Source organism: Rana temporaria, chromosome 2, assembly GCF_905171775.1.
Source record: "Rana temporaria chromosome 2, aRanTem1.1, whole genome shotgun sequence".
NCBI classification, from domain to species: domain Eukaryota; kingdom Metazoa; phylum Chordata; class Amphibia; order Anura; family Ranidae; genus Rana; species Rana temporaria.
In genome coordinates, this window is record NC_053490.1 from 212217204 (window position 1) to 212241915 (window position 24712).

General features: G+C 41.6%; 1 protein-coding gene across 1 annotated transcript in view; it reads left to right on the forward strand.

The window, feature by feature from the left end:
- TMEM255B (transmembrane protein 255B) overlaps window positions 1-24712 on the forward strand; it is a 116550-nt gene that overhangs the window by 16730 nt on the left and 75108 nt on the right. The window contains exons 2-3 of the mRNA XM_040336368.1: window positions 4429-4571; window positions 7884-7946. Coding sequence (XP_040192302.1) covers window positions 4429-4571; window positions 7884-7946 — 206 coding nt within the window. The remainder of the gene's footprint in view (window positions 1-4428; window positions 4572-7883; window positions 7947-24712) is intronic.

The following is a 24712-nucleotide window of genomic DNA, read 5'->3' on the forward strand; positions in this document are numbered from 1 at the left end:
AAAAAAAAAAAAAAATTTTTTGTAGACTCCTAAGTACAAAAGCAGGGAGTAATGAAAAAAATATAAAATAATTTTTGGGGTCATGAACAAGCAAAAATTAAAAAACTTAACCTCAAAATTTACAAATGGAGTTGCTTCTTATTTCTAGACTCAATACCCTGTTTGTAGATGAGTGAATACTGTGCAAAATGTGGTTATTTACTAAAAGTGGAGAAATCAATTATGCAGTAAAATTGAAGAAGTTAGTTAGAGAACCAGGAAGACAGATAAAAAGAGAAAAAGCATTAATGACAAACAACTGTATAAAGTCCAATGGTCTAATTATTTATTATTTGTGAGAATATTCCTTTCTTTGGGGGCCGAATTAGAAAGAAATATGATCTGGCATAGCAATGGCCCCCCGACCCATGAAGTACTCAACATATTTGTCGCGTACCTCACGAGCTGATTGGGGGGCCAAGCCAGCGCGACCAGTGTCCAGCCCGGGAAGGGGATCTGAGGGTAGTCTTGCCTCAGAACCGATGTCGGGTAGGTACGTCTGGGAGTGCCTGCGTAAAAAGTTGTGCAAAATGCAGCAGGCAAATACAACGGTGTCCAATTTATATTCCGCCAGATGTATCGATGTCCTGAACAGGCGGAACCGGTTGGTGAGTATCCCAAAGGCATTCTCGACTACCCTCCGAGCCCTGGCCAACCGAAAATTAAACACACTCCTCTCTGAGGTGAGGGTCCTCTGGGGAAAAGGCCGCATGAGGTGAGGACCAAGCCCGAAAGCCTCGTCCGCTAGGAACACAAACGGAAGTCCTTCCACATTCTCTTCATCTGGTGGCAATGCCAGACCACCAGCTTGGAGACGATCATAGAAATCAGTCCGTGCAAACACTCCCCCATCAGACATCCGGCCATTCTTCCCCACGTCCACATATAGAAACTCATACTGTGCCGACACCACCGCCATCAACACAATACTATGATAACCCTTGTAATTATAATAGTAGGACCCCGAGTGGGGTGGGGGCACAATGCGGACGTGTTTCCCATCTATTGCTCCACCGCAGTTTGGAAAATCCCACCGCTGGGCAAATTGGGAAGCCACAGACTGCCATTCCTGTGGTGTGGAGGGTAGCTGTGGGGACAAACAAAAAAAGAGATTTAGTACTTTGGAACAAAAACATCCTACAAGCATCCTTGTGACACTTCAAAGTATTAAAATTGCATTAGAAAAATGTGCATGGAGAATTTGGGAAATAAAATATATAGGGCCACTTCATTAAGAGACTCCACAGCCCTCTGATGGGGACAATAAAAGTTTGAAGGGGGGGGGGACACAAAAACCAAAAAGTCCAGTTTTAAAAAATGGCAAGGTGGGTTTGTCCCTAGGATAGCATGCTGGACAGGTTAATATTGGGTAAGGGACAAATATGCAGGTAGGTCAAGAATAAAACATGTAAAGCTTATATCAACATGCATAGGGAGAAAAGGGAACGTTAGTTAAACACACAGCATATCTGGGAAATTAAAAATATAGTTAGTTGGCAACATTATTACAGCCAGGAAACTTACCTTAATATACTCCTCATGCAGAACTTTGATGATGGCAGCACACGTGTCCGGTATGATGACCCCAAGCGCCTGCGGAGAGATGCCTGTCGAGAACTTGAGGTCCTGCAGGCTCCTCCCAGTCGCCAGGTACCGCAACGTGGCAATAAGCCTCTGCTCGGCCGTGATGGCTTGGCGCATCACAGTGTCCTGCCTCGTGATATAGGGGGACAGAAGTTCCAGCAGACTGTTGAATACGGGGTCCGTCATGCGGAGAAAATTCCTAAAGTCATTAGGATTATTCTCCTGGAGTTCCCTAAGCAGAGGCATATGTGAGAACTGGTCACGCTGGCGCAACCAATTCTTGGTCCAGAAACGCCTCCGCCCCCTGTTTCTGGCCAAAGTACTGGAAAAATGAACATATCCAGCAGCCATCCCATAAACAGCACCAACTCGCGAAAATTGACGCTGCTGCTCCATCATGGCTTCAAACCGGCCGGCTGGTCAGTCAAGAACACACTCAAACAGAAAGCACTCGCAAATCCAGCACTACCTGCGACAAACGCGTGACAAACAGATACGAGCGCACAGGATGCAACTGCTAAAGCAGAAACAACCTGCTAGCCTATAGCCGAATGACAACTACGTTACCGCAAGCACACGCACTGAACCCGTGAATACACGCTGTCAAAGCCTGGAGACCGAGAAGCGCGAATCAGCTCTAACCAAACCTTCACTAACACGAGCAAACCCGTAACTAGCAAAAGAGGAACAGAGGGCGGCGCCATTAAGTTTGGTCTTCCCCTTTATAGTGACGTCGTACGTAGTTTACGTGCACGCGTTCCGGTACGACGGTAATTTGGTCCGCTGGTGTGTACAAGCCAGCGGAACCAAACAAAAATCAGCCTTGTACGCCGGAAACTGTCCGGCAGACAGTTTCCAGCGCACAGATCCGGTCGTGAGTACAAGGCCTAAGTCATTTAGAGCATGAGCAGGTTTCCACGGCGACAGGTAATTATACACACTCTCGGGTTTCTCGTCGGGAAACAGGCCGAAAAGAATCTTGACCAGAGAAAATAGAGAGCAGGTTCTCTATTTTTCTCGTCGAGATTCTGGCCAGATTTCCAGACGAGAAACCTGAAAGCCTAGTACACACGACCGAGGAACTCGTCGTAAATGAAACATCGTTTTCCTGTCGAGAATCTTGACAAGCTTTCTTTGCGTACACACTGTCAAGACAAAATCTCGTCATTCTTAAACACGGTGACGTACAACACGTACAACGGCACTATAAAGGGGAAGTTTGATTCCACTTGCGCCACCCTTGGGGCTGCTTTTGCTAATCTCATGTTACTGCGTGTTAAGTAAAAGTTTGGTGAGAGACAATTCGCGCTTTTCAGTCTGCTCCAGCGTGACGAATGTGCTATCTCCATTACAAACCCTACTTTTACCGAAGGTGCGCTCCCATCTCATACTTTATTCTGAGCATGTGCGGGTTTCTAAGCATACACACGAACGTTTTTCTCGTCGAAAACCAGCCCACGAGAAACACGACGAGGAAATTGAGACTCCCGACGAGGAAAAAGAGTACTTGTTCTCTTTTTTTCTCGTCGAGTTCCGTTTTCCTCGGCAAAAAAGCTCTGCCACCAAGTTTCTTGATGGATTCTTTCGAGGAAAACGGTCGTGTGTACGAGGCCATAGGTCTGCCAGCAGTTTTCTTGCTGGTTCTTGCCGAGAAAACCGAGCGTGTGTACGAGGCTTTAGATAATCTAGAATGTGTGAGTGAACATGAGTCTGTTGAAGTGCATTAGAAAGAAGTGATTCATTCAAGGACCAGGTTGGGTCAAGTGTCCGATTTTTTTTTTTGTTATGAATTGCAGTGCATGATTATGAAATGCATTGTTATATACTAGCTACATTTTAAATGACAAACATTGTGTGTTGCCCGCAGTGAATCAAATTCTTCTCTTAATTGTCAAACTCCCAGCTAGAAAGAAATGAAAGGGGCTACAGGAAAAAAAACAGGTCTCTAAATGAAACACTGGCACTAAAAAACTGACAGTTCTGTCGATTTTTAGGAAAACTACAACTGTTAATTAGCAACAGTTAGGGGCGCCTAAGCTTAAAGAGAAACTATTGGCATAGATTACCATGTAATAAAACCTGCAACATAGTTTTATTATGTGTTGATCCTGTCAGTATAGTTTTTTTTTTTGCTGTATTTACCAGGCCAAGCTATGTAGCTATCCAGTAAAAGTGTCACTTACAGAGTTGGGACAAATCATTTAACACTCACAGGGGTGATTAAATCGGTCAGCTTTTATTCTATGTTTTAAAAAAAAATCCTAAAGGAAAACTGTTGTTGCTGTAATTGCATAAACATTTTAGCTTGTAGTTGGGCATTCATTTGTTTATTTCTTATCCAATGTCAATTTAAAACTATGTTTCCATCTAAGACTACTGTATTTACAGGGTAGCAACATTGCTGTGCAATTTTACTGCATTGTCACCCTATTACAGGAAATTGAAAAAGACTGGATCAATTGCAAGGATTAACTTGTAATAACTTGTAATGTCCTGGAAGAACTCAGAAAAAAAAGAAAAACTGTTGTGGTAATGGTAGTAACAGACTTCATCATATACCGTATGTCTTTTAATTGTGCCAAAAGTAAAAATTTAAGGAAGCTTAAACTGCAAAGATTATGCACATAGCCAACACAATGTCTGTTTACTGTAGTCAGTTCAGTGAAAGATGATTTCTGAAAAGTCATGTTTTTTTTCCCTTATTAAATACATATTTATGGCTGCCAATCTATTGTTCAAAAAGTGGATAAGTATTGTTGTCTCTCGATTTTTAAAAGTTGACTGTAATTCCAAATTAAATTGTAGGCCACTTTGCTAAAAGAAAGAAGACATCCCTGTGGTTTACCATCGCTCTTCTTGTGGTATCACTTTTTATACTGATAATTGGCCTTGCTGCAACCACTAGGACAGAGAACGTAACAGTTGGAGGCTACTATCCAGGGATCATTGTAAGTTCTAATTCTCAGTTTTGTGTTTATAATTTGATCAAAGTATTCACAAATACTGTTTATCTGTATATGTTGTACACCAGGGGTCTCAAACGGGTGGCCCTCCAGCTGTTGCGAAAACTACAAGTGCCATCATGCCTCTGCCTGTGGGAGTCATGCTTGTAACTGTCAGCCTTGCAATGCCTCATGGGACTTTTAGTTTCGCAGCAGCTGGAGGGCCTCCAGTTTGAGACCCCTGATTTAAACTGATTGCAATGATATAGGCATAATGGGAGAAATTACCAAGGAGTGTTACAAGCACAATGCTTGCACCACACTTCCAGACATAAAAAATGGAGAAGACGCTGCTTCTAATTAACAGAAGTGGTGCAAGCCCCTTTATTAATTAGAAACAATCAGTTCTCTGTTCTGCCACTGCTATGATAGACAGAGCACAGAGAACAGGAGAGCTTGAGTTGCATGCAGAGTTGCTAGCCCCGCAGGTTTTGCTTGCATAGTGTAATCACTGGACGATCAAAGAGAGAGATGCAAACTGTCAGCGCACATCCTCTATGACAAGATTATACCTGGGGGGATCCACAGCAGTTTTTTAAATGGAAAACTGCTGCATTCCCTTGTTAGTTAGTTGCACCCCTGCAGAAGTTATTTTTTCACTCTGAAATAGAAACTGGTGTGGGTGGTGCTGATAGACCTAAAACAGCGCTATTTAGTAAATGCGGTGCACACCACTTCCGACAGTTTCCTGCTCCATTGAAATGGCACAGAAAGTTTAGTTAAAGTGATACTATAGGTTTGAATGTTTTTAAAAAAAATAACAATACTTACCTCCGCTGTGCATCTATTTTTACACAAAGTGGCCCCGATCCTCGTCTTCTGGGGTCCCTCGGCATCTGTCTCGGCTCCTCCTCGCATCAGCTTACCCCCCTGGGAAGCGCTTTCCCAAGGGGGTTAGCTTGCGGGCGCGCTCCCAAGTCCTGCATTTGCGTCCATAGACACGAATGTCGGACTCGGCCCGGCCCCCCGGCCCCCACGTCATTGGATTTGATTGACAGCAGTGCGAGCCAAAGACTGCGCTGCTATCAATCTATCCAATGAAGAGCCGAGAAGACCGGGCCAAAATGACTTTCGATGGCTCAGGTAAGTTAACAGGGGGCCTAGGGGGTCACTAAGCATCAGATGTGTTTTCACCTTAATGCATAGGATGCATTACAGGGTCACTAAAGGAAAAACATTTTTTGGCTAAATAGCTTCCTTTACCTTACTGCAGTCCTGGTTTCATGTCCTCATTGTTCGTTTTTGCTCTGATGTTGCTGTAATTCTTCTCTGTTCTGGGCACTTCCTGGTTGTCTGTTTCCTGAGGACCACAGTACTGGGAGATTCTAGTTTCATTTTCCAAACCATCACTGCTCTATGGCTCTGTACATGCACACAGGCAGGATAACATGCAAAAACTAAACTGTAGGTACATTATATGATTGATTTTTATTTATTTTTAATCAATTTTAAAATGAATCAGTTAACTATTATGTCTCTATACCCTGTAAACAGTCATTTCAGCAAAAAAAATGTGAGTTTCCTCTGCACTGCTCTCAGTTCTCCACCCCTTCCCATTCTGCACAACTCCCCCTAGTCTGTTCAATACCCCTCTTACCCCCGTACCCCTAGTCTGCACAAGCCCACCTCCCCCAGTCTGCACAATTACCCCCCTCTCCTAGTCTGCACAATTACCCCCCTCCCCTAGTCTGCACAATTACCCCCTCTCCCCAGTCTGCACAATTACCTCCCAGTCTGCTGAACCCCCTCCCCCTAGTCTGCACAATTACCCGCCCAGTCTGCAAAATCCCCCCTCCCCTAGTCTGCACAATTACCCCCCAGTCTGCACAATTACCCCCTTCCCCCAGTCTGCACAATTACCCCCCTTCCCCCAGTCTGCACAATTACCCCCCTTCCCCCAGTCTGCACAATTACCCCCCAGTCTGCACAATTACCCGCCCTTCCCCCAGTCTGCACAATTACACCCCCTTCCCCCAGTCTGCATAATTACCCCCCCTTCCCCCAGTCTGCACAATAACCCCCCCTCCCCCAGTCTGCACAACCCCCCAGTCTGCATAATTACCCCCCTTCCCCAGTCTGCACAATTACCCCCCTTCCCCAGTCTGCACAATTACCCCCCCTTCCCTCAGTCTGCACAATTACCCCCCCCCCCCAGTCTGCACAATTATTCCCCCCCTTCCCCCAGTCTGCACAATCACCCCCCTCAGTTTGCAGGGGGGTAAGAAATGAGAGAGAAGTAGAGGCAAAGAAAAAAGAATTCAGGGGGAGAGGGGGTTGTGCAGATAGCTCATGTACCTTACAACTCAGGTTCACATGAGTCCAGGAAGACAAGCAGACAGCCCGACTCATGTGTGAAACAAACGAGGAGAGGGAGGATGGAAGGGAGCATTATGGCACTTTGGCTCCCCCACCTCTGCAGGTGCTAGGGTGAACTGCACCCCATCACTAGAGTCGGGACTTTGTTGCGGCGGCCGCTGGAGGAGGAGGAATAGGCGGACCAAGGGAGGGGGGACGGGCGCGCATTGATGACAATGGGAACAACGTTCCTGCTGTGGAAGAAGTATAGGAATGCCGTTCCCGCAGGACTTGAGCTGTAGTATGAACAACATGAATTTATTGCTGAATATGTTCCTTATGAAATAGATTTCCTTTCAATTCTTGTTCCAGTAACATTGTTAGGGGACCATAACAAAACCATTAAGGGGGCCTCTGCCTCTCTAATCTCCATTTCAAAGGCTATTCTTCTATAATAGTAATTGCAAAGACTCCCAAATATTTTTTACACATTCATTTTATCAATGTCAATTTCTTCTTCTTTTTACTTTTCATCAATTTTTTTTTTGGTATTGTTGTCTGCATCAATTAACTTTGTAGCCAAGCAGTGCTGGCCCCCCTGCATTTTTGGTCCTCACAAAAATCACTTGAACTGCTATGGCTATAGCTACATCCTTACCACATACTGCTATAGAAAATGTAATATTATGATTACAACATACAATTTAAATGTGATTCTAGACATACATTAAAATTGCATACTTATACAGTACAGTAAGTATACACAAGCTTAGAAATCATCAGAAATTGTGTCACTCACAAGTTCAGGCAGATCATTGGCATGGATACAAGGAATGTGGCTACTTTAGCTATGAGCGACAAGTTATGGTAAATGCCAAAAAGTATAATGACATTTGTAACAATTTTGTAATGTATAACTAAGTTATATTTTTCAGATTTCCAATTTTCTTTTTTCTTTCTCAGCTCGGCTTTGGATCTTTTTTAGGCATTATTGGAATTCATCTAGTAGAAAATCGAAAACAAATGGTATGTATCATAATAAGTTTCTCATCTGAATCTGTACCATGCAAATAACAGTAATTTGACACAAACATTTGTGGTAATTTCCTATTTAGTCCAGTTAGTAAGAAAGATTTAGGCTGCATTCAAACGTATCGTTTTCTGGCTTTTTTTGATTTTTTTTTTGCAGATTTTTTACAAGCTTTTTCAAAGTGTTTACGAAGTGTATTACAAGCGTTTTCACAGCTTCTAGTATTTTTCTTTAGCCAATTTAAGCACTGGGGGGAGAAGAAGGTAAGGCAATTCAGGGTGGAGAGATGCGATTTGAGCATTTTTCTGGGCGTTTAACAAGCGTTTTCCAGCTCCAGTCAGGCTATTGAAGTCTATGGGGCCAAAAACGCTTGTAATCTGCCAAAAAAGAAGCTCATGTACTTTTTTGAGCTTCAGGCATTTTGCTTCAGGCGACAAAACGCTCATATGTGAACAGGTGCCATTGAAATTAATGCGGTTTTGCTTGTTGGGCGTTTTGGAACTTTTGAGATGAGCGTTTTACGAGCTGAAAACGCTCAGGTTTGAATGCAGCCTTATGATATTTAGGACTTTCCATCATAGTTAGCACTTTTTCTGTATAAATTAAAGTGAATGTAATCTCCAAGGCCTTGTTCGCACTGGAACTGTCAAAGCTGCATTTATATACATTTAGAGGATACCTACAAAAAAACACATATAAGCACATGTAATTATTTTTCGCTGGTTCCATTCACATTGAGCGTTTACCTGCATTTAGGTGGTATCAGTTTAACTGCGTTTAGAGAAAATTTAATTTTGTGCATCAATGGATCTGATTAGAAACTCTAAATGCATGAAAATGTGACTGAGTGCACCAGAAACATATAACTGTAGTATAGGGTGTTCTGGGAGGCATACAAGTTGTCTATACTTCCCAAGTGACTTTTCCTGCTTTTAGGAAAGCTAAATGCAGGAGTGCCAGTGTGAATGAGGCCCAACAATTACCTTTTGTTATTTGCCTGTGTGGGAGCTAAGCTCAAAGGAGAGGCACAAAATCAACTTTCTTTAACAAAAAAGGTTGTTTATTAGAGGGCAATGAAACACAAAGCATACAGGCCTCCAACCACAAAGTAAATGTACAGTATGTAAGATGAAGCAAACTTCTGCTTGACTGAACCCTATTTATTTCACATCCTGAACAAAGTCATGAAGTCATGTGTTCCAGGTAATGTCCTTTTCTGGAATGGCAGCAGTTTATAAAAAAGGTTCCTATCACACTCACATCCATCAAGCGGCCACAGTCCAGCATATCTCTCACTCTCTGAGATAACACATTGGGGCTGAGTTACCAAAACTGGAAAGTGCAAAATCTAGATGTCAAGAGTTGAGTCCCCCACCCTCCGTTACATCACAGTGCACCCCCTTTCCTTATGCTTCTGTTGGGAAGAAGCTGGATGCATTGCTTGAAAGCAGAAAGTAAAGGTCTGGAATAGGACCAGAGGAGGACTGGAGCTCTTTTGCAGCTGCAGGAGAGGTACGAGGGCCACATAAAATGGTCTGGAGGGCCAGATTCGGCCTGCGGGCCTTGTGTTTGACACCTGTGCCCTAGGGAATAAAGTGGCGGTCATTACAACTTTTATCTCGCACGATATTTGCGCAATATTTTTTCAAATGCCTTTTTTTTTTTTAACGGTTTCATAAATTAAAAAATAACAAAACAGTAAAGTTAGCCCAATTTTTTTGTATAATGTGAAAGATGATGTTACGCTGAGTAAATAGATACATAACTTGTCACGCTTTAAAATTGCGCACAATCATGGAATGGTGCCAAACTTTGGTACTTAAAAATCTCCATAGGCGACGCTTTAAATTTTTTTTATAGGTTGCCAGTTTAAAGTTACAGAGGGGGTCTCATGGTAGAATTGTTGCACACACTCTAACGCACGCGGAGATACTGCACATGTGGCGTTTGAACGGCGTTTACATATGTGGGCGGGACTTATGTGTGTGTTCGCTTCTGAGTGCGAGCTACCGGGGATAAGGGTGTTTAAAAAATATATATATTAATATATATTTTTTTTACTTAATTTTTTTTGCACCTTTTTTTACATGTTTTTTTTTTTATCACTTTTATTCCTATTACAAGGAATGTAAACATCCCTTGTAATAGGAATCACTGTGATAGGTCCTCTTTATGGAGAGATGCAGGGTCAATAAGACCCCGCATCTCTCCTCCAGGCTTGAAAGCATGAGATTGTGAAAAACAATTCACTGATCTCATGCCGACAGCCGCGATTGCAGCTTTGCAGGCTTGAGGAAAGAAGATTGGGACAGCCGCACTCCAAAAAAATCCTGGTTTATTAAAAGTTGATCACAAAACAACATGCCACGGCCAAAAAACAGACAAAAGCGATTTCAGCTTTGTTTACTTCCGGGTACCCGGGTGTGATGCCTTTTGACGGTCATAGAGATGACCGCTGACCATACGGTCACCGGAAATGTCTATCATCGTGAGCCGGCGCCAGCTGATTCGTTCTTCGGGCCCCTGATGGCACGGGAGAGCCCGGAGAAGCACCAGATGGCAGCAGAAGGGGGGGGGCGTCCCCTCCCATCGCCTATAAGAACTGGCGCTATGATCGTTCTTATGGTGCGCAGAATCGCCGGCAGAAAAGAAGGATATCTGAATGATGCCCGTAGCTGCAGGCATCATTCAGATATCCCCACCTCAAAACCAGGACGACATATGATGGCGTGCGGTATTGAGGTGGTTAATGTTATTGAATTACCTTTTCTTTTCAACCTGCAGCACTGTAATTTTCTGTAAAGCTCAATGCGATTCAGCAACCTGAAGGCCTCCAAAAGTGTAATTTTCCATTTGTGCGATTGGCTCACTGATTTTCCCAGAAGTTTGCACTAAGATACAACTGAGACTTTAGGCATTCCCTGGAATAGGAATTTTAGGCGGTTTCAAATCCCAAAGCAATCATATATTTTAGTGCAGCTTACCAATTCCTATAAGCGATGGCTGCATTTTTTTTCTTTTTTTAGTCTTTCTTTCTTTTGTTTTCATCTGGTGATCCTGACAGTAAGTCTGTTGTTTTTCAAAAGAACACGCTTTCCTACAGATGTAACACATACAGTGATGAGACAAACCATTTAACTCTGACAGGGGTGCTTACAATGATCAGCTTATATTTATTTACATAAAACCTTTATCCCAAAAATTAAATTTTTGGTTTTGGGTTTATTACTGCTTTCAGTTTTGATGAGATACATCTAATTACAAACTATGGTCAATGGAACACAGAAAAAGCACTAACACATTATAATGAACCAGACCCTCCTATTCATGAGTATATGAGTCTGGTGAAACAAACAGCAACAAAAAGTAGCAATCTGCTACAATGTTTGTAAAAATCCCTGCAATGTACATTATTAACCCAGAGGGGATTGTTTTTTTTTTTTCTCAACAAAATGTGGAGTTACGCTTTCAGGGACCATGGAGATAAATATCTCCTATCAAACACTTTTCCAAACAACACAACAGGTTTTTAAGACACCATGTTATACTTTATTTAGGTCTATTAAATAAACACTACTTAATAAGTGTAAAAAAAGTTGAACCTGACAGAAATCCTGTGAGCTTCTAACTTCCTGTAGTGATCTGATAATGTTAGACTGACATTTTTAGTATTGTCATTAGCCCTGTCTGAGTTCCATAGTCTTAATATACTTCCTGTTATAGGGTGGCAAGGCTGCTTCTCCATAGATACAGTACACTGAGTTGTCCCCCTAAGATTTAATTGCTGTACTGAAATATTTGCGCTTTGTTTAGGAAGATGTAAATGTCGGTACGACTGGCTGCCAGCACCAATAAACTTGATAATACCCACATACAATATAAAAACAGAAAAATGCAGTGCCAGCCAAAAGTCCTAAAAGTCAATAACTGTCTGCCGACAGAAGATCATAAAACAATAGAGATGATATCCTGTCACCAGCAAAGATGGAAAGATAGAAAATAGAATACAAATAGAATGCACTCATCACCTCCGTGCATGAAGGGGCAATCCTGCTTACCAAAAAACGTTAACTCTTAAATTATAAAGCGTCAACCTTGCATGTAAGAGAAAGCCGAAACGTCCATCAGGCTCCTAAACCAAATACTTCTCCTAGTAATACGAGCACCCTGACTGCCCAATCCTGGAGCAAGGAGCTCAGATCGACAGCAGTGAGAAGTGCATAAATCAATCTTTCCCTCAAAGGATAAAGAGAGTCGCAATAGTGTAATAGGTTTTATAAAACAACTTTAATAAACTTAAATGCACTCACATTTCAGATGATAAAAGCAAGCGTATCTGCGTGACAAATAAATCATGGTAGAGAGGCATGTCTACATCGTCCTATTCCACATTACATGTTTCGTCATTACTTGACGTCTTCAGAGGTACTGAAGAAATAACCAGGTAAAAAAAAGAAAAAAGCCTGAAAAACAAAAGGCAGCCACCAAACTTGGTGACTAGTAAACTGTAATATATAAAAATGTTGTTATTAGATTTGGACACACTTTCAATCTTAAAGTGGAGTTCCACCCATAAATATAACATTACATCAGTAGTTTTAAAAAAATGTCATTAGTCCTTTAAGAATTTTTTTTTTTTTTTAAATGCCTTCAAAGTGTTGTTGCTAGGCAGAATAGTTAATCTTCCCTCTTCCTGCACCTAGGTGCTTAAGCTTCCTAACCTACACCGCACAGACTCCTGGGAATGTAGTGGGTGTAACTTTCCAGGAGTCTGTGCACTCCCCAGTCTCGAAGAATCATGTGACTTGGACAGTACAGGTGCTGAAACCTGATCTGAAACCTATTACACTGCTTGTGCAGCACTGAGCATGTGCGAGATCTGCAAGGCTGAAATCCAGGAAGTCATACAGTCTGGATTCATGATGCCCACACTTAAGATGGCCCCAGTCAATTTCTATTTTATAAAGTGTCTAAATGCTGTAACAACCTAACAAAACAGACCTTAGTTTACAGACTAACTTTACTAGAATACATTAAGCTTGTGTATTACAGGGGTATTTATATTTAAAAAGTGAAATTGTGGCTGGAACTCCGCTTTAAATGTACCCTAAAAATATTTCAGTGATAAGTGGAAACAAATGGATCATACACTGGCTTCTTATATACAGTGGCCCGGATTCAGATAGGAGATACGACGGCGTATCTCCTGATACGCCGTCGTATCTCTGAGTGTGGGCCGTGTGCGCCTGATTCAGAGAATCAGTTACGCATAGATTTCCCTAAGATCCGACTGGTGTAAGTGTCTTACACCGTCGTATCTTAGGCTGCATATTCACGCTGGCCGCTAGGTGGCACTTCCGTATAGTTACGCAAGGAATATGCTAATTAGGTATTAACGCCGATTCAGAAACGTACGTCCCGCCGGCGCATTTTTTACGTTGTTTACGTCAGGCTTTTTTTGGCGTAAAGTTTCCCCTGCTATATGAGGCGTAGCTAATGTTAAGTTTTGAAAATGTTACGTCGTTTGCGTAAGTCGTTCGCGAATAGGGCTGTACGTCATTTACGTTCACGTTGAATCCAATACGTCCTTGCGGCGTACTTTGGAGCAATGCACACTGGGATACTTTATGGACAGTGCATGCGGCGTTCAAAAAAAAATTAAAACACGCGGGGTCAAGTGAAATTTAAATAAAACACACCCCCAACATCCCCATTTGAATTAGGCGGGCTTACGCCGCCACACATACCTTACGCCGCCGTAACTAAGGGCGAAAGTTCTTTCTGCATACGGAACTTGCGCCCAAAGTTACAGCGGCGTAACGTATCGGAGATACGTTACGCCCGCAGAAAGATGCGCTCATCTTTCTGAATCCGGGCCAGTATGTACAAGAAAGGGTAGAGAAAAAAGTGCAGTATTAAAAGATTCTTTTCTGTTTCAATATTTTTATTAAGGCATTTTCAATCTCCACACAACAAAACGGAACAAATAAAATCGTATAAGGAAGCCATATTATCAAAAGCAGTATAAAACATACACAGAACGTATCCTCGACTGTAATATATATGGTGGTAGTCTACGTATACAATGTAGGATTCTCAGTAGATTTCACCATTCGGCATACACAGTAGTATGCCAATCAATCAGAAGTCAGTTAACAAAACACATGTCAAGGCCAACGAAATTCAAGGCAGTAATTGAACAATCAAATGCGTGGAAAGGCAGAACAGTATTATCATCGATAAAAATGAATAAATTAAAACGAATTAAAAGATTCTTTTAATGACACAAATATCAATCACACATACAGGAAGGTAAGCAAAGGAAGGCTCATTTATAAAGATCCTGTAGTCCCCGTCATGGGTCCATGGGCTGCACAGATGTAGAGGATGCCAAGTCTGTTTTCCTCAGGCTTGTCCTGTGGCCATCAGGTAGAGGCCTGGTTCCGCATGAAACGCACTTCCAGGGAACACTTCCAGGAGGGGGTCACACAGGAGAAGCAAGGGGTTGACTAATAGAAGGAGCCAATAGAGGCCAATAGAAGGAGAAGTGGCTCTGAGCGCGTAGCCCAATCAGCATCTTGCTTCTCCTGTGTGACCCCCCTCCCGGAAGTGTTCCCCATAAGTGCGTTCCATGCTGAACCAGGCCTCATCCAGAGTTCACCGAGCCATCATCTCCTCTCCCCTCGGCTCTTTTTCGGCTCTCACATCACACACACACAGTCCCGCCACCACCACCGGCATTGGACCAGTGTTCTGTCTATCACAGGAGCTGGTCCAATGCCGATGTCAGAGGCGGGACTGTGTATGTGACTGCCACCTGAGAGATGAGTAAACAGGAGATGACGGCTCCGTGATTTCCTGCATTGAGTGACGGTAAGGCTTAATCATGCTGCAGATGGGCGAAGATCAGGCTGCAGATGGGCACAGATCATGCTGCAGATGGGCAAAGATCAGGCTGCAGATGGGTATAGATCAGGCTGCACTGAAGCTTCAGATGGGCATAGATAAGGCTCCATTGAGGCTGCAGATGGGCACAGACCAGGCTGCATTGAGGCTGCAGATGGGCACTAATCAGGCTGCATTGATGCTCACTGACCATTATTTTGCTTCAAAGTGGTTTGTTAAAAAAATAAAAAATTTCTCCCGAAACTTCCCTCTTAAATTGGGGTTTGTGTTATACGCCGATAAATACGGTATATAAAAATACAGCTAGGCTAGGGAGTTTAAGTGGTAGTTATATTTTATACTATCAAAAGTGATTGAGTTTCTGTTGCAAAGGTTCAATCATACAGTGGAAATCCAAAAGAAGACTGCTGGTGCAAGTAACTGAGAAGAAATCACAATTAGATACTTTTTTCAAATATAGAAAATATATAACTATACCCAATATATACAGTAGCTGCAAAAAAAATATAGCATTATATTATTACACACTTACAACCTCAACAAATACACTGATGTATAAGTTTTGAGCTTCAGAATTCCATTAAAGCCCTTATTAGGTTAGTTAAAAATAGGATAGTACTTAGTGAAAAGTAATATGTATATATAATGCACAGTGCACATCTTAGGAGAACGTGAAAGGTTTATTAAAAATCCAATGGAATGACTGACTATTGCAAGCTCCTCACTAAAGTCCCCAAGTGATGTAAGGTGCCAGTGGTTAACTCAGCTTAGATCTATTATTTATGGCAATATCTGTTTTGGGTGGTGTTCCAGCAGATTGCAATGTGCCACACATATTTCAAAATACCCTGAGGCCCCGTACACACGTCCAAGAAACTCGACGGTCGAGTTCCTTGTGAAGCCGCCGAGGATCTCGGCGAGCCAAGTTTCCTCATTGGCCCCGTACACACGACCGAGTTTCTCGGCAGAATTCAGCCAGAAACTCGATCGGAGCCGTATTCTGCCGAGAAACCCGGTCGTGTGTACACTTTTGGCCGAGGAAACCGACGAGGAACTCGTCGAGCCAAATAGAGAACATGTTCTCTATTTTCTCGTTAGTCAATGAGGAAACTTGGCTTGCCGAGATCCTCGGCGGCTTCACAAGGAACTCGACGAGCAAAACGATGGGTTTTGCCCGTCGAGTTTCTCGGACGTATGTACGTGGCCATTGACTAACGAGGAAAAAGAGAACATGTTCTTTATTTGGCTCGACGAGTTCCTCATCGGTTTCCTCGGCCAAAAGTGTACACACGACCGGGTTTCTCGTCAGAATACGGCTCCGATCGAGTTTCTGGCTGAATTCTGCCTTAGAAACTCGGTCGTGTGTACGGGGGCTGACTGTTTAATACAACTTTGTATAATGTCTTTTTTGTATTTCCATTAACAAGTTGTAATTCTTCAGAAAGAATTGTCTTTAACTAAAAGTAAACCTGTCATGAGAGAAATATGCAAAATGCCTTTTCTGACCTCTGAAAGGGTTGGTTACATTGTCAGGACAAGTTTCATTGACTGTGAGGAAGTAATGGGATTTAGTAAGTAGGCACAGTAAAACAAAGCCAGGTTTCCATTACTATTATGATAGCCAATATTTGTTCTATCTGTAAGATAAGGCAGCCAATGGCTCATCAAAAGTGTACAATTTATTCTGCAATTTGTCACTTTAAAAAACGTTGTATAATAATATGTCTGGTACACAGGACAATTACATTATTTACAAATGAAATAGAAGCCTTTCTAAAATTGTATATACTGTATAATATTTGGGCATCACTACAGAAAGAACAAAATGAATTAAAAAATAATTTTATTTATTTTTAATATTTAAAGCAATCTCGCCCATTCATCCACGTCTCCATGATTTATTTTGCTGAGAAATCACTTTGAAAAACACCACCTAGTATTTTTGTCGGTGACCAGCTTGAGTAAGGGCAGATTCATGTAGCCTTTACTTCCTGAAATTCATCTACCCGGAGTTCAGGCATGAAGGCAGGAGGGTGTGCTTAGCAGAGAAAACCCCTCCTTTCCTCCTTAAGATTCTTGGGATGTATGACATAATTTGCTTAGGCCTGGAAACCAGGAAGCAACTGAAGAAATGTTAAAAAAAAAGGTCCAAAATAAGTAAATATAATATAGTTTAAAAATAGTCAATGTTAATGAGAAAGTGAAGTTCTGCTTTAAGAGAAACTGTGCATAGAATACAGTCATGGCCAAAAATAATGGTACCCCAGAATTTCTGTCAGATAATGCACCACTTCCCCAGAAAATTGTTGCAATTACAAATGTTTAGGCATTCTCATGTTTATTTTGTTTGTATTGGTATGACACAAAAAAAGTGGATAAACACAAAGCCAATAATTGCATTCCAAGTCTGTGATGCTTCTGTAATTTGTAGTTAAAGGGGTTGTAAAGGTAAAAAAAAATTCCCCTAAATAGCTTCCTTTACCTTAGTGCAGTCCTCCTACACTTACCTCATCCTTCGATTTTGCTTTTAAATGTCCTTATTTCCTCTGAGAAATCCTCACTTCCTGTTCTTCTGTCTGTATTAGGAGGCAGTAATGGGAGGCTTTCTCCCTGGTGTGGAGAAAGCCTCTTGAGGGGGGAGGGGGCAAGCAGGAGGGTCAGGACGCTCTGTACTTTGCAGAAAGGAGCTGTGTGTTAGTGGGTGTTCTGACACTCCTGCTCGCCCCCTCCCCCCTCAAGAGGCTTTCTACACACCAGGGAGAAAGCCTCCCACTACTGCGTGTAGTTACAGACAGAAGAACAGGAAGTGAGGATTTCTCAGAAGAAATAAGGACATTTAGAAGCAAAATCGAAGGATGAGGTAAGTGAAGGAGGACTGCACTAAGGTAAAGGAAGCTATTTAGGGAAAACATTTTTTACCTTTACAACCCCTTTAAACTCACTTGTATCAAGTAATAGGTGCTGACAATATTGAAATTACACCAGCAACCAGTTAACCTCCCTGGCGGTATGATTATTTCAGATTTTAGGTACTGAAAGCGGTACCATTATTTTGCAAGGAAATTTGGTGTTTTATACTGTAGGCCTGTAATTCTTAGGAATAACTCACTTAAATCTGTCCAAACAAGAGTCTAGTAGGCATCCCGGGTATGAAAAAGTTTGAAAAACAAAATCATAAATTATAATATAATAAATAATTAAAAATAATTATAACAAATAATAATATAAATATAATAAAAATTATTCAATAATGTAATAAACTCAAAATCACTGAAATTTGCTCAGTTGCAGAATTGTCGCTGTCATTACTTTTATTCTTTTATTCGAATTTCCTGACAAATCGCTATAGCTCAATTCTGCAAGTGATTATAAGTTATTATCGCTGTTTTCTAGCTGCTCTAAAACCACTTTTGATGTAAAGGGACACTTTTTGGTTGCTATGGACAATCTCCAGTTTCCAGGCAGAAAGAACAGTTTTTATTATACAAAAGTACATGTAGGGCACTGGGCAGACCACTAGGGACAAAGGGGATGTGTATTTTTTAACATACAGTACTGTAATCTATAAGATTACAGTATACTGTATGTAATGTGGAAAAAATTATGTGGGAGCAACTGCGCTAATAAATATAAAAAAATGAACAGACCAATGCTCATAAGTGGTACACATATGTGAACAAATAAATGTAGGTAAAGCTGCACCTTACTGTGAATATTGTACAGTGGTTACATAAAAAAGAAAAACAAGATGCGCTAAATGAAGAATAAAATTAGATCCTAAAGATCATGACAAAATTAAATGTCCGTGAATGTTACAAGATGTGAAAATTAATAAACATAGTCTTTAAAAAAGCAACGAAAGTCCTGATCACCAGTGCAGTGAAGGAAACAGAAAAAAACAGTCCATAGGTGTTGATCAAAAACTGCAGTGACGATCCAATAGACAGAGAGCCTCCACCATAAGATTAATATATCTGCTTACCAGATATCCAGCGGTCTCTTAATTAAAAGAAGACCCCAGAAAGCGTGTAGGTTAACACTGTGGTAGTTGGAATGTAGATAGGCTGAATTTCATGTATATCTCCGTCTCAAACCAATAGATGGAAAACTTGGATCCCGATTACTATAGAAGACACATAAGGGCCACAATAGTGTGATACCGTAGATAACATTTATTAAAAAGAAGACAAAAACACACTTACATATATGCAGTGTAAAATACTGTAGGCATGTCAATTTGGAGCTCCGGCCGGAAGCCAACCAAAACGACCCGTCCAATTAGGTAGGAAATAGTGCAATCAACGGGGGGTGATCCGATGCGACACATGTTCCGCCCGACCGGTTTCGCGAAAATCTCGCTTCCTCATGGGGCACTGGGCTCAAAAGTTAAGCAGTTGGAAAAAGAAACCCTTCCCATCTGAGAGACCTGGAACCGTTGGCGAAAGAAGAGTGGTCCAAAATTAGAGTAGAGAGGTGTAAAAACGCATTGATGGTTACAGGAAGTGATTGAGTTTAGTTATTTATCCCAAGCGGTGTGCTACCATATATTTGTGTGGCATGTGTGCAGATTTGAATTTTTGTTTCTGCATTTTTTTTCTATCAAACCAAAGAAAACAAAAGCATGAGAATGCCTAAACATTTGTAATTGCAACAATTTTCTGAACGAAGTGGTGCATTATTGGACAAATGCCGGGGGTTCCAATATTTCTGGCCATGACTGTACATATGAGTAAGTGAGTAACTTGTATAGCGCTAGAAATGCGAACTAAATCACCTCAAGGCGATGTATCCAATGTCGTCGTCCAGCCACACTTCAGAATAGATGTCTCTTAAGTTTTTTTCTGAAGACCCAATGGTTCACTTCCATTCGAATGTCTGTAGGTAGAGCGTTCCATAGCCGTGGTCCTTGGACTGTGAATCTTCACTCTCCTTTAGATCTGTAGCGGGACTTGGGGATGTGGAGGAGGTTCTGATTAGTTGATCGTAAGGCCCGATTTGGGGTGTAGTGTTTTATTTTCTCGCATTAGTATTGCGGCGCGTTTCCTTGCATGCATTTGTGAGTGAGGCAGAGGGTCTTGAATATCACCCAATCCTTTATAGCTAGCCAGTGGAGGGACCTCAAGACCGGTAAGATTGGTTCCCACGGTTTTTTACCTGTTACCAGTCTGGCTGCAGTGTTCTGGACGACTTGTAGACGAGTATTTCGGTAGTCCTAGGTAGAGGGAGTTTGCGTAGTCGAGTCGGGAATTGATGATTGTTCCCACTCCTACTGCTGTGTCTTCTTCCAGGATGAAGGGGATGAGTCTACGCAGCAAGCGGAGAAGATAGTGAGATCCGCTGACCACTGATTCTATTTGTGCGTCCATAGTCATGTCTGAGTCAAAGATGACTCCGAGGCTTTTTACTTTCGTGCTTAGGGGATGGTTTGTCCAAAGATTGTGGGAGGAGTCAATGTCATTCTAGATTTTGTCTTCTGGTTTGCGTGGAGAAAGAGAAGTTCTGTTTTTTATCCATTGAGTTTGAGGGAGCTCTCTGTCATCCAATTATCTATCAATATCAGGCATTTTTCGAATCCATGATATTGGTCTTTTTTGTTCGTGATAGGCAGATAAAGTTGAGTGTCGTCCAAGTAGGAGTGGTAGAACAGGTTTTGTTTGCTAATGATAGTAAGGAGTGGAGTACGGGCGACATGGGTGATCTTTGAGGGACTCCGCATGTGACGGTGAGGCGAAGGCTCCTAGTTTCACTGTCTGTGATCGATTCTCTAGGAACAATGCGAACCATGGTAGATTTGAGTCTGCGACTTCACCTACTTCTGTGAGCCGCGTGAGTAGAGTTTTGTGGTCTACTGTGTCAAAAGCTGCACTTAGGTCCAGCTGCACCAGGAGTCACGATTCTCCTTCGTCCGCTGCTTGAAGAGCATCATCCCATATTTTGAGAAGTGCAGTTTCTGTCTAGTGGCCTGGGCGAAAACCCGATTGTAGTGGGTTCAGGAGGTTGTTGGTGTCCAGATGGTGTTGTAGCTGTTGTACTACTGCTTTCTCCATAATTTTGGAGATGGTGCTAAGGCTTGTTATCGGTCTTCGGCAATTTGGGTCTTTGGGGTCAAGGTTTGGTTTCTTTAGGAGGGGTTTGTTAATGCCTTGCTTGAGAGAAATCGGAACAATACCTTCTTTGAATGATTGGTTTCAGAACATTCTTTCAAAGGCTTTATAGAAATAATGTCGTTTGGTGCTGTAGTGTCTCGTGATTTTTGATGATCTCCTACAGGCAGTGAATCCCATCTTTGCTCTCAGCACTTAGGGAGAGAATTGAAATGATTTTGTCTCACTCCACAACAGTGATAGGGACCCTGTATGGGAGCCTTGATAAATTCTGTTTGTTTGAACAAGGGGTCGGCATTTGGGATGATGATAAAGCTGGTGTAAAGTCTCATAGTCTTAGCCCTCCTACTAGCATATCTTAAATTAGTTTTTTTTTATACTGTTTAATGCTTTTAAGATCAGTAATGGAAGCCATACCTGATAGTTCTATTTCTGCATGGGGTATACTTCTTTGCAGCAATACATGTATCCTAATGATAGCGTCTTTTTAAAGAATAACATAGGAAAAACTTTGCTGAAAAAAACGTATTCACTATTATTGTAGTCCTAAATTTCTAAATTTACATTATATGGAAATGAATAGATATAGTTTTCATTTGACCTTAAAGTGGAGGTTCACCCGGAAATGTAAATTTTTAACATTAGATTCATGCTCATTTTGTCTAGGGGAATCGGTTAGTTTTTTTTAAAAACAAAGCAGTACTTACCGTTTTAGAGAGCGATCTTCTCCGCCGCTTCCGGGTATGGGCTGCGGGACTGGGCGTTCCTATTTGATTGACAGTCTTCCGACAGGCTTCCGACGGTCGCATTTATCGCGTCACGATTTTTCGAAAGTAGCCGAACGTCGGTGCGCAGGTGCCGTATAGAGCCGCACCGACGTTCGGCTTCTTTCGGCTACTCGTGACGCGATAGATGCGACCGTGGGAAGCCTTTCGGAAGACTGTCAATCAAATAGGAACGCCCAGTCCCGAAGACCATACCCGGAAGCGGCGGATCGCTCTCTAAAACGGTAAGTACTGCTTTGTTTTTAAAAAAACTAGCCGATTCCCCTAGACAAAATGAGCATAAATCGAATGTTAAAAAAAAAAATTCGGGTGAACTCCCGCTTTAACTACTTGCCGACCGCCGCATGTATATGTACGTCCACAGAATGGCACGTACAGGCATATGGGCGTACATGTATGTCCCTGCCTTTCCGCGGGTCGGGGGTCCGATCGGGACCCCCCCCGCTACATGCGGCGGTCGGATTCCCGCGGGGAGCGATCCGGGACGACGGCGCGGCTATTCGTTTATAGCCGCTCCGTCGCGATCGCTCCCTGGAGCTAAAGAACGGGGAGAGCCTTATGTAAACACGGCTTCCCCGTGCTTCACTGTGGCGGCTGCATCGATCGAGGGATCCCTTTTATAGGGAGACTCGATCGCTGACGTCAGTCCTACAGCCACACCCCCCTACAGTTGTAAACACACACTAGGTGAACCCTAACTCCTACAGCGCCCCCTGTGGTTAACTCCCAAACTGCAACTGTCATTTTCACAATAAACAATGCAATTTTAATGCAATTTTTGCTGTGAAAATGACAATGGTCCCAAAAATGTGTCAAAATTGTCCGACGTGTCCGCCATAATGTCGCAGTCACGAAAAAAATCTCTGATCGCCGCCATTAGTAGTAAAAAAAAAAATTAATAAAAATGCAATAAAACTATCCCCTATTTTGTAAACGCTATACATTTTGCGCAAACCAATCGATAAACGCTTATTGCGATTTTTTTTACCAAAAATAGGTAGAAGAATACGTATCGGCCTAAACTGAGGGAAAAAAAAATTATATATGTTTTTGGGGGATATTTATTATAGCAAAAAGTAAAAAATATTGCATTTTTTTCAAAATTGTCGCTCTATTTTTGTTTATAGCGCAAAAAATAAAAACCGCAGAGGTGATCAAATACCACCAAAAGAAAGCTCTATTTGTGGGGGAAAAAGGACGCCAATTTTGTTTGGGAGCCACGTCGCACGACCGCGCAATTGTCTGTTAAAGCGACGCAGTGCCGAATCGCAAAACCTGGCCTGGGCATTTAGCAACAAAATGGTCCGGGGCTTAAGTGGTTAAAGAAATACCATATAGCATTATTATTAAAACCTGTTTACAAATGAAGCCTGCAACTGCTGTTAGCAGACTTCATTCATACAGCAGCTACTGCTAATATATAAAGAGCAAACTAATAAACTAATAAACTAAAATAATCGTAAAATTTGAAATATTCCAAAATTCTTCTAATCACCCAAAGGAAATATTATTGTGTCATCAAGCCAGTTCAATATGACAAATAAAAAATAAAGACAACATTACATTATATGAGAATAAAGTCCATGAATGAAAACAGTTAACTATGTTGCCAGACCCTGTGAAGATTTGTATGTGTGTTCTTCTCTTTTAAAGAAGTCTCAGAGCAAGTAACAAAACATGTCAGGGCGGAGCTTGATGACGTAATTTCATGTTTTACTATTGCGTTGGTTCTGTATATATTGCCATATATAGGTGTGCAGCAATATTTGATTCATTCTTAAGGTTGATGTGGGAATCACAGCACAGTGTGAGCAGCAACTTTTAACAAATTTGGTTTATTTATGGTTTGTTTTAGCTGTTTTGCACTTATTGTGTTACGCAGAGACTATTATTTTTGAATGCATGAACTTATATTTCTATTGTTATTGTATAAGTAATATATGTCTAGTTTTCACAAATGCTAAAATTGCAAGTCTTGCACTGGTTGAAGAATAGCATTCATTAAGCAACTGAATTCTTTAACCTGCCCAAGTATATTGAAGCAGATAACAGGAGGGAGAGGAATAGATGCTTCCCATATATTGGTCACTTATTGCAAGCTTCTGAGAAATAGAGCATTTGGCTGTAGCATCCACTTTGGACACCTGTTGTCAGCATAGGCCCCTTCTTCACAATAAACACAATGGGCTTCATTTACTAAAACTGGAGAGTGGAAAATCTGGTACAGCTGTGCATGTTAGCCAATCAGCTTCTAACTTCAGCTTATTCAATTAGGCTTTAACAAAAAAACTAAAAAAAATTGGAAGCTGGTTGGTTTCTATATAGAGCTGCACTAGATTTTGCACTCTCCAGATTTAGTAATTCAACTGCCCCATTGTCACTACTCTGATGTCAACGACTAGAGTTATCTAACAAGTACTTTTATTTACTGGAAAGAAGGATGCATAGTTCAAGGCATTTTAAAATATTTTTGTGTTGTCTTCCTGTTGTATTTTGTATCATTTTAATTGGTTTATTCCATTTTGTCCAGCTAGACATCCTTTCTCATTTATAAATATAACAACAAATTGAATTCAATGAATCCAATAAAACTCAAAACAACATTTATTGTTAACACTAATGTAATAACAGCTTCTGAAGAGCACTGGGTAAATAGAAGCCATTATAGGTCACATTTCCCTGGCGCTGGAATTCTGGAAAATGGATCTGTATTTTTATTTTTGGATACATGGCCATAGAAGTGATGCAAGATTCCACTCCATCCTAAGGTTATAGCAGAATTTGTATCATTCATTTAAAGCAGAAGTAAACCCATCCATAAAACAGTTTAATTTCCGGCACGTGCCGGGAATGCAACACTCCCATTGGTTGTGCTTTCAATCAAACTGTCAAACCATCCAATGACTGGTGTCTAAACTGATCGCATGTGCAGAATCATGGCAGTTGTAGATTAAACAGAGGCAAAGA